At 40.4% G+C, this 18,942-nt stretch overlaps 5 protein-coding genes and 2 pseudogenes across 5 annotated transcripts; 3 read left to right on the top strand and 4 right to left on the bottom strand.

The window, feature by feature from the left end:
- The first annotated feature begins 460 nt into the window (after positions 1–460).
- On the top strand, positions 461–2,215 carry LOC133726477 (eukaryotic initiation factor 4A-3-like). Its single transcript, XM_062154025.1, has 3 exons — positions 461–810; positions 1,191–1,620; positions 1,727–2,215. The coding sequence occupies exons 1-3, from the start codon at positions 485–487 to the stop codon at positions 2,213–2,215; spliced, it is 1,245 nt and encodes a 414-aa protein (XP_062010009.1). The 5' UTR covers positions 461–484.
- Positions 2,216–2,677: 462 nt separating this feature from the next.
- Positions 2,678–3,892, top strand: LOC133734045 (F-box/kelch-repeat protein At3g06240-like). The gene has a single exon (XM_062161705.1). It carries the CDS (start codon positions 2,678–2,680, stop codon positions 3,890–3,892), a length of 1,215 nt encoding a protein of 404 aa, XP_062017689.1.
- A 746-nt stretch (positions 3,893–4,638) lies between these two features.
- LOC133726479 (uncharacterized) lies at positions 4,639–7,079 on the bottom strand. Its single transcript, XM_062154027.1, has 5 exons — positions 6,542–7,079; positions 6,117–6,378; positions 5,427–5,525; positions 5,100–5,314; positions 4,639–4,785 (listed from the first exon to the last, which is right to left on the bottom strand). Exons 1-5 carry the CDS (start codon positions 7,000–7,002, stop codon positions 4,710–4,712), a joined length of 1,113 nt encoding a protein of 370 aa, XP_062010011.1. The 5' UTR covers positions 7,003–7,079; the 3' UTR covers positions 4,639–4,709.
- Positions 7,080–8,525: 1,446 nt separating this feature from the next.
- On the bottom strand, positions 8,526–9,586 carry LOC133746469 (protein transport protein SEC13 homolog B-like; annotated as a pseudogene).
- Positions 9,587–10,537: 951 nt separating this feature from the next.
- Positions 10,538–12,396, bottom strand: LOC133746477 (eukaryotic initiation factor 4A-3-like). The gene is made up of 3 exons (XM_062174660.1): positions 11,858–12,396; positions 11,200–11,629; positions 10,538–11,099 (listed from the first exon to the last, which is right to left on the bottom strand). The coding sequence occupies exons 1-3, from the start codon at positions 12,172–12,174 to the stop codon at positions 10,611–10,613; spliced, it is 1,236 nt and encodes a 411-aa protein (XP_062030644.1). The 5' UTR covers positions 12,175–12,396; the 3' UTR covers positions 10,538–10,610.
- A 1,620-nt stretch (positions 12,397–14,016) lies between these two features.
- Positions 14,017–18,668, top strand: LOC133734052 (paired amphipathic helix protein Sin3-like 2; annotated as a pseudogene).
- On the bottom strand, positions 17,514–18,489 carry LOC133726480 (uncharacterized). The gene is made up of 2 exons (XM_062154028.1): positions 18,352–18,489; positions 17,514–18,234 (listed from the first exon to the last, which is right to left on the bottom strand). Exons 1-2 carry the CDS (start codon positions 18,432–18,434, stop codon positions 17,604–17,606), a joined length of 714 nt encoding a protein of 237 aa, XP_062010012.1. The 5' UTR covers positions 18,435–18,489; the 3' UTR covers positions 17,514–17,603.
- Positions 18,669–18,942: the final 274 nt, after the last annotated feature.

The raw sequence follows: 18,942 nt of genomic DNA on the forward strand, positions 1-18,942 counted from the left end.
GCTGGACAGGTGATGCATATAGAGAGTGCTTCGTGAATTTCGAGATAGTCTTGACTTGGAGATTGAACAAGATGGTGTTGCTGGACTCGGTCTTGCAGCTGATCTGTGGAGAATGCGGTCATGGCTTTAACGATGTGGTGGGTTTAGATCTGTTTCTACTTTCTAGGTGTCGGTGAAGGCTCGATGGCATCAGTTTCTTTGCGATGTGAGGCACTGGTCTGTGGAGATGAGGGCGGTCACGGCATGTATCAACGACTATACAGGGAGGTAGCTCTTAGTTGAGGTTGACCATATTTCCAAGATCAAAAAGGGTAAAATACATATTTCCTAGATGTATACAGGTTTGGTAACCTGTAAAGGCTGCTTGGCCGGTAAGGAACGCTAAAGTACACCAAACCCTATAAAAGGGACTTACTAGGTAACTCTCTCAAACAACTCTAACAAATTAACCTAAATATTTTCGGTGCAACTCGACAAACCAAACATGGCAGCAATAGCAACCGCGAGAGCGAGCGTGGTTCCAATGAATCGACCGGTTCAGGGCGGCGGCAAGGTGCTGAAGGAGAAGCTGGAGTTTGTGCCATCGGATGATATAGAGCCGATCATGAGCTTCGATCAGATGAACCTCAAGGACGAGCTCCTCCGAGGCATCTACAACTACGGCTTCGAGAAGCCCTCCGCCATCCAGCAAAGGGCCATCAGACCCATAATCGAGGGCCGCGACGTCATAGCTCAGGCTCAATCTGGCACTGGAAAGACCTCCATGATTGCCCTAGCTTCTTGCCAAACCGTCGACACCTCCTCCAGAGAGTAGGTTCCCTAATTTGTTTGATTGATTTTACTTCTAGTCTATAGGGTTAGGGCTTATTTATAATTTTTCAAGATTTCTTCAAGTATATGTTAATGGTCGACGACATTCCTAGACAATAATATTTAAAATTTTAAATTGCACCGCAAATTAGTCTACCTCTATACGGAGCTAACTTAGTTTACCACAATCGGATTAATAACACACTATTGCATGTAGACCCTTCCGTTTGGAAATTTTAGAGCATCACATTTTTCAAGGCATGATAAAGTTCTCGTAGCTAGTTTGTTTCATTGGATTTTACTTTACTATCTACGGTTAAGTTTAGGGGTAGTGTTGGGGCTTGTTTGTTATGTGTTTAATTAGTTACAATGTATTCTAGGGTTCAGGTGTTGATATTGTCTCCAACGAGGGAATTGGCGGCACAGACAGAGAAAGTGATACTGGCAATGGGAAACTACATGAGTATTCAAGCGCATTCCTGCATTGGAGGCAAAAACGTGGGTGAGGATATCAGAAAGCTAGAGAACGGAGTTCAGGTGGTGTCTGGAACTCCCGGTAGAGTCCATGACATGATTCAGAGGGGAAGTCTACACACTCGACACATCAAACTACTAATTCTTGATGAATCTGATGAGATGTTGAGCAGAGGCTTCAAGAAGAAAATTTACGAAGTCTACAGACATCTACAAGATACCCTACAAGTTTGCTTGATCTCCGCGACGCTCCCTAATGAAATTTTGGAGATGACCAATAAATTCATGACCGATCCTATAAGGATCCTGGTTAAACGTGACGAGCTGACTTTGGAGGTAAGTTAATATACACGAGGAATAATGTTGTTTCATATTTTTGATGATGATGCATTAGCTATTCGAATGCAATATTGTGTACTAAATGTGTGTGGTCATGGCGCAGGGAATCAAACAATTTTTCGTTGCAGTTGAAAAAGAAGATTGGAAGTTTGATACTCTGTGCGATCTCTATGATACCCTTACGATCACACAAGCTGTTATTTTCTGCAACACAAGGCGAAAAGTGGACTGGCTTACTGAAAAGATGAGGACTAGTAACTTTGCTGTGTCTGCAATGCATGGAGACATGCCTCAGAAGGAGAGAGATGCTATTATGAAGGAGTTTCAGAATGGTCTTTCACGAGTCCTCATCACAACTGATGTTTGGGCTCGGGGCATCGATGTTCAGCAGGTTTCGCTGGTTATCAACTACGATCTTCCAAATAATCGAGAGCTATACATACATAGGATTGGTCGTTCGGGTCGATTTGGACGAAAGGGTGTGGCAATAAACTTTGTCAAGAAAGATGATATCAGGATCTTAAGAGACATTGAACAGTACTACAGTACCCAGATTGACGAGATGCCCATGAATGTGGCTGATTTACTATGAGCTAGAGGTCGCTAGCAGTAGGCCAGTCGCAGATAATAGTGAAATTTTATTATATTTATCTTTTATGTTGACATGACACGTACGTCAAAGCCCATTTGTTTTTGACGACCTTGTGTGCATTTTTTGTTGTCAAGTTTATTATACTTTGATGATTTTGCTAAGCCTGCAAATGATACCAATATTTATAGGTCCAAACTAGCTATTTGGATGCCACTAATTTGTATTGAATGGAAACCAAACCATCATATATCCCCCCTACTCTAATTAAGTGGATGATGAGTGAATGATGAATTTCTAATATAAATTGATAAGGATAGAGAAACACAATCATATCTCTTTCTAACTTGGATATCCAGTTCCGCATATAATTAGGACTTCAACTATAAAAACCCACATCCGCTTTCTAAAGCGTTACAAATCTCTCTTAAGGTTCTGTAGCGCAAAGATTAAAGAACACAATAGATGGAACACAATGGCGAGCTGACGGGGCACCAATTCTCCCTTCCAGCCGAGATCATAGTTGAGATTCTTTCAAGGCTATCAGTGAAGTCCTTATGCCGCTTCAGGTGCGTATCAAAGCCTTGGCGTTCTCTAATCTCCAACACCAAGTTCATTGCACTGCACGCCAAGAAAACCCTCGAGGATAAAGAGGTATTCCTTCGGAGACGAAGAGTCATATTTAAAGTGGCACTACGTTACCTTTACTCTTTGGACCTAGACCAGTTCCTCAACCATAACTATAACGATGATGATGACAATGCACTGGTTCTTAAGAATCGCCATGTTCATGCAGATAATAATCATGATGGTTTGATACCAGCCACCGAGCTCGATTTTGTTTCTGCAGAAGGACGTAGACCCATATACTTCATCTACTCCTGCAATAACTTGTTGTTGTGCGATATGAGGCGTGGGTTTTATTTGGTTAACCCTGCAACCAGGGAGATGAAGAAAGTACCAAAGACACCATCATGGAGACCTGTGAGGCCCTATTGCTTGAGCTTATGTGGATTTGGATTTGATTCCTCCACCAATGAGTACAAGGTGGTTAACGGGCAGGTCTATTCTGATATCAATGTAATCGTATTTAGTGTCTATACACTGAAAACTGATTCTTGGCGAAAGATCGAGTGCTTCTCTCCCTACCATGCTTATTGGTTTCAGGGGATTTTTCTGAATGGAGCTATTCATTGGTCGGCAACGACAGTTGGAGATCGATCCTCTTCGGTGATTGTATCTTTTCTATTAGCAGAGGAGGAGGTTCGCGAAATTCGACTCCCACCCATCGGTGATACTTGTTTAGCAAACCTGGGAGTGTTTAGAGATTGCCTATGTATAACGCTCGCTGGTATTGATCAAACATTCAATGAGTTTTGGGTCATGAAAGAATATGGGGTGAGCGAGTCTTGGACTAGAATGAGGGTCTCCATGCCATATCACCAATTGTCACATTTTGGTTTCTCTACAAAATCTCATGATTTGATGGTGTGTGGAAGTTCATTTGTTATGTACAACTTCAAAGAAGAAAGTTTTAGGAACCTTCCAATTCGTGATACCACCTTAGGAGGTAATGGCGTTGGGGTTTATGTTGAGGGACTTTTTCCACTAATCGATCGAGAGCAGGACGAGAGCCGTAGAGTAGATAATCAAGTATTGATTAAGCTCAAGCATGCATAATCTCACCCTTGATGAAGCATGATTTTTAAAATGTGTTTCATTTGACAGACCTCAAAAATCTCGACCCGACTTTTGTTTATTTTTTACTTTGAAATTTGTTTTTTTTCAATTTTTGACTGGCATTCTAAACTTGTTTACAAATCATGATTAACACACGATTTTGACCAAATAATTGTGTGCTATAATTCATAGTTTTGAGTAAAACCTTGGTCGTGAGTTTTCTTCATTTTTTTTTTTTTCTGAGCGAAAGTTCCGGTGTTGATTTCCACAGGAATGGACAAGCATATTACATGTCCGGTGTGCTTTGTTTAATGGTTTCAAACTTTTTTTTATTTTTAATTTTATTTTTTTATAGTCCAAATTCCCATATCGTTTCCGCAGGGTAGAACAAGCATACGACATTTTTTAGTGTGCTTAACCTCGCTTGAATAGACACTATTAGCGTTGCTCGCATGATAGACATTAGTACCGTTAGTGTCCCTAGACATGGACACCATTAACCCTACTTTCAATAGACCACCGTTAACCACACTTTAACAGGGAGTGTGGATCTCCTGTTAACTTGTTAAGCATCCTTTCGTAAATCGTAACAGCAGAGCTGCAAATTCAAAAATTTGGGTTAACTGTTGAAACTTGAAAGAGGTCTGCAAAATTTCAATTGACAGTCCAGTCTATAACATGAACCGATTATTAAGGTGGTACTCCTAAGAAGCTTTTCATTTGATAGAAAAGAATAGTAATACAGATGAGCATGAAAACCAAAAAGGTTCTTATAGATGAACATGAAGAATATACACCCGTTCTATCTTTCCTCTCTTTACAACAATCCAACAACACAACTCAAATGTAATCGGTTCTCCAAGCCTCTCAAATGATGACCTAATAACATACACCTGCCAATAGTAAGAGGAAAAATTAGTCAACCTTAGAGCCTGAAGGAAATTAGATCAAATAGTAGGAATGAACAAAATGCACATGGTGACAATGTGGAGCATGTGCCTCTGCTTATGTCCACATGCACAGTTCCAGAAACCAATTTAGAAACGGGAGTGAAATCAACACTTCCCCATTTTAAAATACATTACTCCCTACTCTAAAAGCCTTCTTTCATTAGTTTTTTCAACACAAAGAGGATGAATTGTAAAATAGGAGTGTAGATTTCAATCCCCTTTTCTAAAGGGAAGAAGAACAATGGTAAAGTCCTTACCAGAAAAGAAGCTTCGCTAGGTAATCTCGTGAAGTCCCTACAGTATCACAAAGTTCGCCATCAGAATCTAGAACATTCTCTATATTCGCTTTAACTAAATCTTCCTCGAATTCTGAGGATTCTCCATCTTTGAAGAATCTCTGCAATATATTTTGAACAAGTTGGTGTATAATCTCCTCCACCTCTAATGATGAGGGCCGAGATAGCTCAGTCACCTGTTCAAACAATAACCAGTAGTGTCATGAGACTGGATTTAGACAAAAATCAACTGCAAAGGTGGTCAAGCAGAGTGATAATGAATTTAACATAGAGGTTTTAGCTTATTACCATACTAGAATCCAAGGACCGGAGATAATCCAACAAATCATTTCTGTGTCCTGTGTCATACTCTAATTGCATATTTTCCTGCTTTTGAGCTTTCAGTTCCTGAAACAGCACAACAAAACATTACAACATGTTGCTCACAAGTTTGCAGAAATCTATAAGCATTCTGCAGAAAATCTAATGAACCAAATCCCAGACAGTTGATGTATCTCACACAACATTTAACTTCACAAGGCCTTTCGGACAGTAATGAATTAAAGTCAAAAAGAAAAATAATGAGTAATTGCAAAGTCCAATAGCTGCAATTGTATACATCTGGGAGAAATCTGGGCGCAAATCAACGGGTGGAATTAATGGCTCCTAATCAAAAGCTTCAACGACGTGCATTTCATATAGAGGGACAAAAAGAAGTGCATTACAAAGAAAAAAACTAAAACCTTGGAAGCTCACAAAAGAAAGCCAAAAAGAAGCTTTGATCATGCTTTCTAACCAACAATGTCATCCAAACTTGAACCAACAAAAGAAGATGAAAAGGCTGAAAAAGCTTTAAAAGCTCACAAAAGAAGGAAACACAAGCTTTGATGATGCACTCGAAACTAGAGACAGCTAACGAACAAGTCGTCCACACTTGAAGAAATAAACCAAACCTCATCGAAATCAAAGAAGTATGAACACTTGAGAGAAAAGGCTCACCTCCTTAACATTAGTTAACTCTGATTGCAACCTCTGGATGTAATTCAAAGCCTCCGGAGACAAATCCCCGAAAACTTGAGGAGTTGTTGAGCCCAGGTATTGATTACTCGCCCCAAATCCATTCTCGCTACCCCTTTCCTCACCATCCACCGTCTCCGAACTCCCATCCATCTTCGACCCATCCAAAGCCACAGAATTCTCCGTAGAAATGTCAAAATTCCTCATCAACGATATCCGATACTCCGCGTTCCACAGTGTGTACCTGATCCATGATCCAAACCACTTCAATTCAACACAATTTCAAACTCCAAAAATCTCGAAAATTCGGAAACGGATTCAAATGTAAATTTACCCGAACCATTTCAATTCAATACAATTTTTTAGAGTTCTCGAAAATTCGGAAACGGATTCAAATGTAAATTTACCCGGTGATTATGGAAGAGGCGAGGAGGCGATCAAGGGGAGCTCTGCAAACCCTAACCGTGACGGAGAACTGATCGGACGGCAGCAATCCCAGCATAGTAGAGATGGTCTGCTTCATCGAGTCCTTAGCGGAATCGGAAACGCCTTTGGAGATAACGGAGCTGTCAAGCGGCTCAATCCGCTTCAGCATATTGGCGATAACGGAGAATCCGCGGTCGAAGCCGGACTTCCGCGTCGAGACGAACTCGTCGGACACGCCGCCGCCGTCGACGCCGGAGATGAGGCATCGGATGGTGGAAGCCGAGCAGGCCAAACGACGCCGTTGGGCGCGGAAGGAGGGGAGTAATGGGCGGGCGAGGAGGTGGTGGCGGGAAACGGGAGGCGGAGGCGGTTGTGGGTGGCGGGGCTTGAGTGACAGGTCGGTGAGGCGAGAGAGAGTGAAAGCCCGAGCTGCGGCCGCCATGGAACAACCACGAGAGACTTGTGGCCGGCCTCTTGTGTGGTGCCTCCTCGAATCTTCTGTTATCTATTTTACTTGAAATTTTAGTTTTTGTTTGGTTTTGTAAATTGCGTATTGGTTAACAAGATTCCCCTGGGATTTCAACAGAACTACAGATTCGCCCCCGAACCGAAAAGGTTTTCCGTTTTCGTGTAATAAAATACGGGACGTATATGATACGAAAAAATATGTACGTGTATTGATCGGATATTTCATGTAATAGTTCGTTGAAAGTTGGAGGAAATATTTTTGGTTAATTAATAAATAATTTTTTTTTATTTCAAAGTATTTATTTATATACATTTTGTTCCATAATATGTATAAAATACGGAAGAAAATGTAAAAAGCGTGTATAAAATGTGTGTGTAGTACTTTTGGGTTCAAAATACAAAATATGAACGCATTTTCGTTAAAAGTACAAGTATAGAAATTAAAAAAAATATACGTAGCTACGATTATTATTCGCGTTTTATATGAAAAAACAACTAATAGAGGTAATATTGTAAACAGAACAAAAATTCAACAAGTACAAATACAACAATCCATTGCGACTACAATTTGTTTTGAGAGTTGCGTTTTTCTTCTCCGAGTTGAATGCAAAATCATACCATAGATTGGAGTATGATCTATCAAAGATTGGAGTATGATACATCAAGTTATTCGAGTTCAATACAAAGTATTCAGAATTTTTACCATATACTCGATAAATGCAGCAATCGGAAGAAATCAGTGGGCCAAATGCCTAAACAAACTTTGGACACTAATTTGTAATCAACTTTTTCAAAAAAACATGTGGGTTTGGTAGTGGCTACCAACTACCAAATATGAATTATTGACGTTAAACGTCGTTCACATTCGATTCAAGTAAAATGAAGTGCGTTCATGGATTGGCAAATCGTCATAAGACCAATAAAGAGAGATTAGATGGTCACTTAGATATAATAATAGTAGCCAAAATTATTTTAGATTTGCCATATAATTCCTAATGACGAAGCAGAAATAGCTAGGAGAATGATAATTGAGACCTGAGAACCAAGTATGAAGAATCTGAGGTAGGTCCAACTAAGCATCAGCAAGACAGGAACTCAGCAGTGGACCAATTTTCGGTGGGTACTGGGAAAAACTGGGTATGGATCAGCGGCTACCTCCGACCACAAATGGAGTGATTTGACCGTTGTAATGCAATTGTAGTAAGTAATGACAAACGATATCGTGTTATTGATAAGTAGGAATTTGATGAGAAGCATTGATGCAATCGGATTTCAATGAATCCAACTGAGATTTCTGATTCTGAGAGTGACAAGATTCAGCAATGGAAATAAGCAATTCACATTAGGGAGAAAGAGACCTCAATGTGATAATGAGTATCACCGCGCCGTTTCGTCAAAGTAAAAAACCGGGAAACTACAAAACGAGAAACCATAAAGAGGGGAAACACACATTGGATTGATAAACTCCAATCGATTACAACAGCAAACCACAATCATTTCGTCCCACATTAAATAAAAGCGCTAACCAATACACACAGTATTTCAAATGAAAGTAAGAGAAATGTGTGCTAAGGTCTAGTTCACAAGAACACTAATGACATTAACTGGAAAGTAGAAATAAAGAGAAAACCTATTTCCATCGGCCACGGCCAGTAGGTTTCCTGTTAGTGACCATGACACCCTCCAAACAGGGGTCTTAAAATCCTTCAATACCTTCCCCTGCCATTGATCGCCTTCTTTGGCCACAGTCCAGATAACCACTGTTCCGTCCTGTGAACAACTTGCAATGGTGGACTTGGGAAGTCCCAAGTTGGGTGCCCAGGCTACGTCTCTCACCCAATCAGTGTGCATTTGAAGAGCAGGGAAGCAATCCATCTTCCAAGTCTCATTGTACAATTTCCACACCTTCACTGTATTGTCGCAGCCACCAGAGACCAGCTTCTGAACAGGTTCAAGCATGCCAGTTCCAACTTCCAACTAAAGAACCAGGAGCCATCGATGGGGCCCACGAAACGGAGGTTACTCCAACAGGGTGTGCTTGGTCTATCCTAGTGGTGTCCCAACCACCATCTGCCCTAGCAGTGAAAACAGAGATGTTCCCATCAGAAGAACCACAAGCTAAGATGAGGCCAAGTTCATGAGGCGCCCAACAAATGGAATTTACGGATGAACTGTGCTCATTGAAAACATGAGCCTGTTGCCACTCATTTGGATTACCCTCCTTCCAAATTATCACTTGGCCATCATACGAGCACGAAGCAAGGATCGGCCCAAACTTGGGATGCGCCCAACCCACCTGCCATACAGGACCTCTGTGACCGGACAATGTAGCAAGGTGCTGTGAACCCGCATTGCTGCCGACACCAATTATCTTAATGGTCATATCAGATGAAGCTGATGCTAGACGCTTTCCATAGTAATCCATGGCAACATCATGAACAACATCCTGGTGACCCGTTTCAATCTTCTGCCCCGGCATGGTCACAAATCCTTCTCTCGTTGCAAATCCCCAAAACCCCTTTTCTACAAAACCTTGCCTGCGTTTGTCTCCTTAAATACCTCAATTTCCGCAAAAAAGAATTACACGCCAATTTTTCTTAGCAAAATTCAACATTATTCAGTTTATATTGGTAAATCATATCACAAAGGACAAGTCATAAAAACAAACAAAGCTACTAATTTTCATGTGAAAGATCTATCATTTAGTACAAGAGAAACAATTGATTTTCATACTCAATAACTATATAACCCCAAAATCAAGCATAATAGGACTATAAGAAGCAAAATTCCAAACTATATAAGCTCACACATGAACTAAAAATTATATATTTCAGGTTAATTGCAGCCATAAAATAATTTATCCAACTAAAATCTACCAATTCAAAAAATCCTAAGCTGATTAACGAAAGATCGAGAAACGAAGTTAACAGATCTGAAATCTGAATACGACTTGTTTCAGAAACTAATTTCATAGTCATGGAAATAAGAATCCGAAATCCCTTGAGTTACATTTGCTTATGTTATGCAGTTTTTATAAATCACCAAGTACAATAAACTTCAATTCAATTTCAACAACAATCAAAGATGCACACAATAAGTTTGGGCTCAAGATCGAAGCTCTGACGGTAGGGTGGTCGCTTGGGTCTGTCCTAGGTGGACTTTTTCGGCCGGTGTTTAACCCTAGTGCACTACAAATGGAATGTGAGCTGGGATCTCTTAGGTCCAAAACAATTATTGGGTTTCTATACCCAGTATTTAGTTATTTTTTTTTGGTTAGCTAGCCTATTATTATGTAGCATTGGTTCATAGTTGAATAAGCTTACTTTAAATAAGTGAGCAAGACACGTCAAATGAATGATCCTATCCTATGTATTACCGTGGTGTTTCACCACAACTTCTTGTCTATGTGTAGATGGTAGCGGAAGAATATGTGATGGTCATTCTGACTTCTCTTTTATATCAATGAAAATTCCTAAATAGTTTTACTCAAAAAAAAAAAAAAAAGAGTTGCACACAATAAGGACGTCGTCAAGATATCAGTCAAAATAAACAGACTTTAATGTACTGATTGCAACCTCTAGCTCATATTAAATCAGCCACATTCATGGGCATCTCATCAATCTGGGTACTGTAGTACTGTTCAATGTCTCTTAAAATCCTGATATCATCGTTCTTGACAAAGTTGATTGCCACACCTTTGCGTCCAAAACGACCCGAACGACCAATTCTATGAATGTACAGCTCTCGATTGTTTGGAAGATCATAGTTGATAACCAACGAAACGTGTTGAACATCGATGCCTCGAGCCCAAACATCTGTTGTGATGAGGATTCGTGATTCACTGTTCTTAAAGTCTTTCATTATAGCATCTCTCTCTTTCTGAGGCATGTCTCCATGCATTGAAGACACAGTGAAGTTATTGCTCCGCAACTTTTCGCTGAGCCAATCGACCTTTCGCTTTGTGTTGCAGAAAACAACAGCTTGTGTAATCGTAAGGGTATCATAGAGATCACAGAGAGTATCAAACTTCCAATCTTCTCTTTCAACTGAAACAAAAAATTGCTTGATTCCCTGCAGTTAGGAATACACAATTAATATTCACATATATTTCAAACTTGAAGGCAGCATCATATATATCAAGCAACATAATTATAAAATTATATATACGTACCTGTAAAGTCAGCTCATCACGCTTGACCAAGATCCTTACGGGATCAGTCATGAATAGTTTAGTCATCTCGAGAATTTCATTTGGAAGTGTGGCAGAAATCAAGCATACTTGGACTTCATGCGAAAGATAGCGGTAGACGTTGTAAATCTGATCCTTGAAGCCTCTGCTCAACATTTCATCAGATTCATCGAGAATTAATAATTTAATTTGTCGAGGACGTAGAGTTTTCCTATCGAGCATGTCACAGACTCTACCGGGAGTTCCAGACACCACATGAACTCCGTTCTCTAGCCTTCTGATATCTTCACCCAAGCTTTTGCCTCCTATGCATGAATGTACTTGAATATTTAGGTAATTTCCAATTGCCAATATCACTTTCTCTGTCTGGGCCGCCAATTCCCTCGTTGGAGAAAGTATCAATGCCTGAACCCTAGAATACAACGTAAATAGTTAGGCACGTACTTGACAAATAAGCCCTAATTAACGATAACCCTAAACCTAGATATCAAATTAAGTAAAATTCGATCAAACGAGAAATCATCATGCAAAGAAACAGACCCTAGCAGTAACCCTAACCCTAGGTAGTAAAGTAAATAAAAGAGTAAACCACTCCAATAAAACAAAAACAAAAAACTTTAGGTAGAAAAGGATATCATACTCTCTGGAGGCGGTGTCAACCATTTGGCAAGCGGCAAGTGCAATCATTGATGTCTTTCCGGTACCGGACTGCGCCTGGGCGATAACATCCCTGCGCTCAATAATGGGCCTGATGGCCCGTTGCTGGATAGCTGAGGGCTTCTCAAAGCCATGGTTGTAGATGCCTCGGAGGAGCTCTTCTTTAAGGCACATATCGTCGAAGCTCATTATCGGCTCTATACCTTCAGATTCCGAGGTCACAAACTTGAGCTTCTCCTCTACGGTGTTTTTGACACCCCGTATCGTTTGGCTTGCCCTGGAGGTTGCGGTTGCTGCCATGCTTAAACAAAAACTCGGTTCGACTTCTGTGGGTATATTATGTCAAAAGAGTAGGGAGTCCCTCTTTTGTATAGGCTATATGAAGATTAGACCTTCCTTATTGTCTGAGGAAACCTTCCAAATCAGACTCTAATAAAATCTTGCAATCTTCCTATTCCTTATTGTCTGAGCACTTTAAAACCTACCAAATCAGTGACTAGTCTTTCAATTTCACAGATCTAAGATATTAAGGAAATCTTGGCGTGGAAGGCAAGTACTAGATTTATAGAATTCGATTTTATCATGTTTGCAAATTGCAATTGTGTTTGATTTTTAATTGTTTATTTTGAAATCTAAACAACGAAATAGGAAATTCGGACCTTTATCTTGCGTAATTATTTGTATCTGATTCACATGTTTTGTTTTACAGCTAAAAAAAAAAAAAAAAAAAAAATGACACCTCTAGAATGAAGTAGCTAGCCTATATATATGCTAAATGTAGACACTCCAGAAGTGATGAAATCGGCGTCAGGTGGTGCAGCACAACGTAGACACTCCAGAAGTGATGAAATCGTGGGCGGACAGAGTTGCGGCGGAGAATGATCCCTCCGATCGAGCAGCACGTTTACAAAGTGAGCGAGGCATGCATTCACCGATGAGGAGTACGCATCCGTCAGGAACGAGCTGATGCTGATGAATATCAGAGCTGGCAGAGAGGATTAATACATCATGATCGAACAAGCCTCTTCCGATTGTGAGTGTGAGTAGCGCGCGATGAGGAGTTACGAGCAGAATTCGCCAAGAGGGGCAAAACCTTCCGAGTCTACATCGATAACAACCGACGTTATACTGCAAAAGTGGAGTTCGGCCGGCCTCGACATCTCTCTCGATCCACCAAATTAGCTAACACCATACTCACAATCCTTCTTTCGGGTGTTTAACATTGTGAATTTGTGATACGATTAGTTAGACATTTGATCAAGCTGGCTCGCTCTATATGCTTTGTTGTGTTTGTTACTCTTTATATTTCTCGTTGTAAACAGCATGAACAGGAATTGCAATACAGAAAATATAGTTCAAGTTTCTTATTTCTATGCAATACAGAGTAGCGGTGAACTACTTGATTATCCTTTTGAGAAAGATTACTACTGGTTACACTCACCGTTTTGGGCCACAGATCGTCACTGTTGTACTTGATCTGTGAGTTTATAGGCCCAGTCTGACCCAGTTTATTTATGAGTAAAAAGTATATAATATATTGCTGCAGTTATTATTTTTTTTTTTTGGGTCGATGAAAGGCGGGTTGAGAATGATCGGAGCTTTTTCTAGAGCTCCAAAGGAACCCCGGTAGGCTCCGATCTACAGAAGCCCTCAAATTCATAGTGTTGCCGTCGCAGGAGTTTTCTCCACGCGCCGCCGCCATTCCATATACTATTTTGATTTCGTCGGGAACGGTGTTCGATCAGCTTCTTTGTGACGATGACTCAGATTTGGTGTCATTGGGACCTCGCTCTAGTTTTTCAATGTAAGTTCTAAGTTCATAGCATTATGGGTTTTTGTTGGGTTTTGAATTTCTGGTTGAACAACTCTATAGGATGATTAAACGCATTAATTTATGCTCTAAACTTCTAAGCCCTGATGCCCATCACCCCTCAAGCGTCTTAGTTAAGCACAGAGGTGCCTGTGGAGCAGCTAGCTTTAGGTAGAACGGTTGAGTTTCTGTGGGTTGTTCATATGCTCGTTACTCCATTCTTTCTATGAAAATAAAATGTTTTTAATGCTATCCCTAGCTATTCAAGATTCTAGGTTGATAAAAAAAAAAAAAAAAAAAAAACCATTTAATATGAAAATTGTGTACCTCCCATGTATGGTGATAGGTATCTCCTAGTCCTAGGACCATTGTTAATTGCCTTTTGGTTATTGAGAAAAAGCAAGAAAGATAGGGATAACCATGTAGTAAAAACGAAGGGAATCTGTTATGCTGTTTCAATTTCTGCAATGCTAAGGTAAATAGGTGAATGCTTATAAATTTTCATTAACGTCATAGCTGGCCGGGATACCTTTTAGTTATAATTTTTCATAATTTTGAAGAGATCCGTCATGGAACCTGAAGACTGCAACAGACTACCCTTTTGTCCTTGTGATGGCAATTGGTTGCTTCTTGATGTCAGTGCTTGTTGCTGCAAATTAAAGAGGTCTAATGAAGTCCTTCTGATCATTAAGGTTTGGGCTGATATATATGCCAAAAAGTCAAAAACCATTACAAATCACTCGATCACTGAAGCTTTTATTTCAAGCAACAAGATTCAAAGAACTTGAGCAGCAAATGTAAGTTCTTTAACTTTGAATGTTATGGTCAGCTGCATATTTAATCTTTTTATCTTTCTTGCGCTCTTATCTTTTTTATATTTGTTTATAATTTCTCCTTCATTTAAATTCTACTCCCCTTTATGAATAGATTTGGTGGCTGAGATCAAGGAATTAAAAGAGAAAAAACAGATAGAGGACGATATTCTTCTGGCTGTTGCTGCTGGAAACAGGCAATCTATAGTTCCACATCTGGAGTATGAATACCTTGATATCAGCATTCATGAGGACTTGTATAAACTTGTCGAATATTCATGTGAAGAGCTTAGCTCGACGAAAGAACAGTTGAATAAGGCTATGAGACTTTATACTACCTTTTTGGAGCCAATGTTGGGTATTCCTTCTCGGCCTCATGGTTCAGAGGATGATGAAGATGTGGACAAAGCTAGGAAGGGGCCTATGAATTGTACTGCATCAAGCAATGGAGAAAGTGATGGAAGTCCTGGTGGTGAGACTACCATGGTAAATTTTAAGCAGCCTAAATCTGGGGGTAATGAAGATGAAAATGCTCTAGCAGATGGGGCAAGTTCTAGGAATAGTTTGGCTAATGGGGATACCTTAGCCAAAGAAGATGGCAGTTGCGACGCAGATAATGCCTGGAGGGATGATTCAATCTGTAATAACATTTGGGTAGAGAAAGAAGTCAAAGAACAAAAGAATATGAGTATCCCTGATAAAATGCATGGGTCAAGTAAACCGGTTGCCTCCATTGATCGAGTAGGCAATTCCAATGCATCATTCGCAGTTGGAGGAGAAAATAACCATGGAAGAATCAGCTTGGAAGTGACATCAGGTCTGTATTTCGTTCCTTTTATCCCTGCTTCTTAAGTTTTGGTATCTGTTTGTTCTTGAGCCACCCATGCTTTGATATATTTCTCTCTGGAGTTGCAATAATACTGAAATTCTGAGTTTGTTTTTAATTTAAGGGTCTGTTGCAACTACCTCAAGACCCTACGACTCCATTAGTGAAAATGAGCAGTCAAAGAAAACTAATACTGACACTGCTGTTCCTTCATCAGAGGTATGATTCTTGAGTATTGGCATCTTTGACTGAGTTTAGTTGATATCATCAATTGGTTTTTATTAGGTACTGATATTCATTTTGGTGCTTCAGGGTGGTGATATTGTAAAACCTGCTTCATTTGGCAATGGGGTGATTACAGAAAGCACTAAAGTCAACAGTCGTCATGAAGAATCTGTTGGGCCCTCTAAAATTGAGAAGGAAGAAGGTGAATTATCACCTGTCGGTGATTATGGGGAGGATAACTTCGTTGTCTCTGGAGACGCTGGGGTGCTGGCTTTGCCTAAGGAAAACCATGGTGTTGAAAGGCAATATCAATCTGGAAACGGGGAAGAAATTTGCTCTCAGGATGCTGGGGAAAATGATGCAGACGCTGATGATGAAAACAGTGAAAATGTTTCTGAGGCTGGTGAAGATGCCTCTGGCAGTGAGACAGCTGGTGATGAGTGTTCCCGAGAAGAGCATGGAGAGGAGGAGGATGCTGAACATGATGACGTTGATGGTAAGGCTGAGAGTGAAGGTGAGGCTGAAGGGATGGCTGATGGGCACCTTGTTGGAGATGGCTGTTCTTTGCAATTGCCAGAACGTTTTCTTATGTCTGTGAAGCCTCTTGCAAAGCATGTATCGGCACCTTTAGTTGACGAAAAGAAAGACTCGTGTTTTTTATGGAAATGATAACTTCTATGTGCTCTATAGGCTTCATCAAGTAAGTATATGCTTTTCTTTTCTTTTTTTAATTTTTTTGCATGAAGTTCATTTCTGTATATAGTGCTAGAGATATACTTATAGCTGGATTTCTTTGAATTTGCCAGATTTTATACGAAAGGATTTTATCTGCAAAATCAAATTCAGTAGGAGCAGAAACTAAGTGGAGAACTTCCAAGGATGGCAACCCTCCAGATCTTTATGGCAGGTATTTGCACATCAACTATGATCTTGTATATAGATTGTAATTGTGACAACTGACAACTGCTCAAAACATTTTTATCTTGGGTGATTTATTCTCTTATTTACTGTGCAGGTTTATGAGTGCACTGTACAACTTGCTTGATGGATCTGCTGATAATGCAAAATTTGAGGATGAATGCCGAGCTATTATTGGAAATCAGTCGTACATCTTATTCACATTGGACAAGTTAATATATAAATTTGTTAAACAGGTATCCTCACTTGGTTTTCTATGCTCTCTATGTGCGTGCGTGCGTCTCTGTGTGGCCGCCCCCCCCCCCCCTCTCTCCCTCCTGCTGTTCCCCCCCTCCTCCTCCTCCTCTCTCCTTTTTCTGCCAGTGTTCTGAATTGGGGTTCTTTATGCAGCTTCAAACACCTAACACCAAGTGCGGGAGCTTCTCCCCATTACTTTGACCACCAAGATGTAAATTGAGATCCTGAGAATAACACCACACACCAACCAAACAAAGACACCAGACCCCTAGCTCGTGAGAGTAGGGACTTATTTGACTAAGCCAAACACCTAACACAAAGCACAACACCACAAGAGCAACGGAAAGACAACAACGAAAAGCTAAATAATTATACAATAAAGACCACCATCAAAGCCTTAAAGCAAAGGCCCGGTCCAACCCCCACTCCCGCAAGCCGCAGCCGACGAGCCCCTCCTCCATCATGCCGCCACCGCTCATCAAAAAGCCGCCGTGCCGAAGACTTCCGCCGCTGCATCGCCTTGACACGCCACATCCATCCCCTACACCAAGCTGACGACCATAGAACGGTCCCAAATCGAAGCAGAGAGAAATCCCTTTCAGGATCACCCCTTCCTCGATCCGATCTGAACCTCCATAGCCATAGCCCACGGAAGCAGGGACAAAAGCATCCCCGCACTATTGCTGTGAGCAGTTACCGGGAGCTCAGGTTTAGTATGTACTATAAGTAGCAACAAAATATTGGGGTAAAAAAAAAAAAGTCTGATCAATTTCATATAACTTATTTTTCTGATTAAACTTACAGTAAAACTTTGATAAACAAATGTTTGATAAATTAATGACCTCAATTAAATTATAAATTTCTCCTGTCCTTAACTTGCTTAATTATTCCCCTCGACAAATTAATGACCTTCTTGTAGCTGATTTTGAACTCCAACTCCAAGAGCGAAGGCAGCTCCTTGGAGAGTCTGTTCAGCTTTTGATCTCATATCTTGTTTAATATACTGCTCAGTTTGGTGGATGGCATGAAGAAATATTAGTGTTTTTTTATCCTTACATAATTCCTTATTATCCTTAAGAAGATGGTAAAAACCGTGGAGAATCCGTTGAGCTTTGGCTATTTCCTGTCTTTCAATAGCTGTGAAGGCATCTTTCAAACGGCCTGCTAGCACCGGCTGTACGCTGTGCAAATTTTCAGTTTGGTGTAACTGCCTCTGCAGAGTTCCTCTTCCTCGCGCATTTCCGTGTTGGTGTTCGAACTCCGCTCCAATTGCGTTAATGAGAGCTACAGCTTTGGATTTATTATCTTCTTCGACTGCCTGCTCAATTGCTTTCATCATTTCTTGAAGCTTGGCTTCTTTCACATCGTCAGGCAAATCGGTAGCATCTAACCTGGCAGCAACTCCTGCAACCATGGCACTAGCTGTTTGAATTTTATCAGCTTCAAGAGCAATCTCGGCTCCCCTCAGAACATTTATCCATGCCCCTATCTCCTCCTCAGTTAGTGGCCTGCCACCACCGGAATTCTCGTCCCTAATCAATTCATAAACATATTCATCAACTCAACAACACAGACGTACGCGTCAATGAATATAAGAACAAAAAGGTCGAAACATATACTAAAATGAAAATATGGATCTACTCGCATACTTGGCAGCCCAAGTGCGCGCGCTGACCGACATTGCCAGCTCTAGCACCAGAAACATCCCAGTTAGAGTTGAAAGATTGGCCATCTTTCTCTTTTGAATGCTTGCTTTGAGTTGATATGCTCAGTTCACCAGGTCTATATATATATGTATTTATAGCTCACAGCTGGTTGAGTGGTTCTGTTGCAGAAAATTCGAGAGGCCTTGCATTGCTTCTCGATCTGTGAATCAAAGCATTGCATGTTTGCCGCTTCTCGCGTGCCTTTGAACGAGTTTCCCACCGGAATTTGCTCTATCGAAATGTAAAGAAAATCAACTATTACTCACTCACCAGACAAAAAAAGTATCCACGTAAAAGTTAGTAGTTACGTACAATTTCTTTCTTAACAAACTAAGTTAATTGCTACTATTTAACAATGTGTACAATAGGCTGTTTTGCATCCATTTAAATATTGCAAATTATCTTAATATACAATGGAAAAATACACACCTGATGGTTTTGAATAATTAATTAAATGGATATGAGAAAATTTATCAAATAAAGCGAGGAATTACTACAGATAGAGTGGGGGGAGTCGTTTTGTTTTGTTTTTTT

This window comes from Rosa rugosa, chromosome 1, assembly GCF_958449725.1.
Source record: "Rosa rugosa chromosome 1, drRosRugo1.1, whole genome shotgun sequence".
Taxonomy (NCBI): Eukaryota; Viridiplantae; Streptophyta; class Magnoliopsida; order Rosales; family Rosaceae; genus Rosa; species Rosa rugosa.

Bases quoted from the DNA above. Each gene is read 5' to 3' on its own strand.
- LOC133734045 (XM_062161705.1), top strand. From the start codon at position 2,678: ATGGAACACAATGGCGAGCTGACGGGGCACCAATTCTCCCTTCCAGCC.
- LOC133726477 (XM_062154025.1), top strand. From the start codon at position 485: ATGGCAGCAATAGCAACCGCGAGAGCGAGCGTGGTTCCAATGAATCGA. The intron at 811-1,190 runs GTAGGTTCCCTA...AATGTATTCTAG, and splicing joins GTCGACACCTCCTCCAGAGA to GGTTCAGGTGTTGATATTGT. The intron at 1,621-1,726 runs GTAAGTTAATAT...GTCATGGCGCAG, and splicing joins GTGACGAGCTGACTTTGGAG to GGAATCAAACAATTTTTCGT.
- LOC133726479 (XM_062154027.1), bottom strand. From the start codon at position 7,002: ATGGCGGCCGCAGCTCGGGCTTTCACTCTCTCTCGCCTCACCGACCTG. The intron at 5,526-6,116 runs GTGAGCCTTTTC...GTGCTGTTTCAG, and splicing joins AGTTAACTAATGTTAAGGAG to GAACTGAAAGCTCAAAAGCA. The intron at 4,786-5,099 runs GTAAGGACTTTA...TACTATTGGCAG, and splicing joins CTAGCGAAGCTTCTTTTCTG to GTGTATGTTATTAGGTCATC.
- LOC133726480 (XM_062154028.1), bottom strand. From the start codon at position 18,434: ATGGCCAATCTTTCAACTCTAACTGGGATGTTTCTGGTGCTAGAGCTG. The intron at 18,235-18,351 runs GTATGCGAGTAG...TGAATTGATTAG, and splicing joins GCGCGCACTTGGGCTGCCAA to GGACGAGAATTCCGGTGGTG.
- LOC133746477 (XM_062174660.1), bottom strand. From the start codon at position 12,174: ATGGCAGCAACCGCAACCTCCAGGGCAAGCCAAACGATACGGGGTGTC. The intron at 11,630-11,857 runs GTATGATATCCT...GTTGTATTCTAG, and splicing joins GTTGACACCGCCTCCAGAGA to GGTTCAGGCATTGATACTTT. The intron at 11,100-11,199 runs GTACGTATATAT...TCCTAACTGCAG, and splicing joins GTGATGAGCTGACTTTACAG to GGAATCAAGCAATTTTTTGT.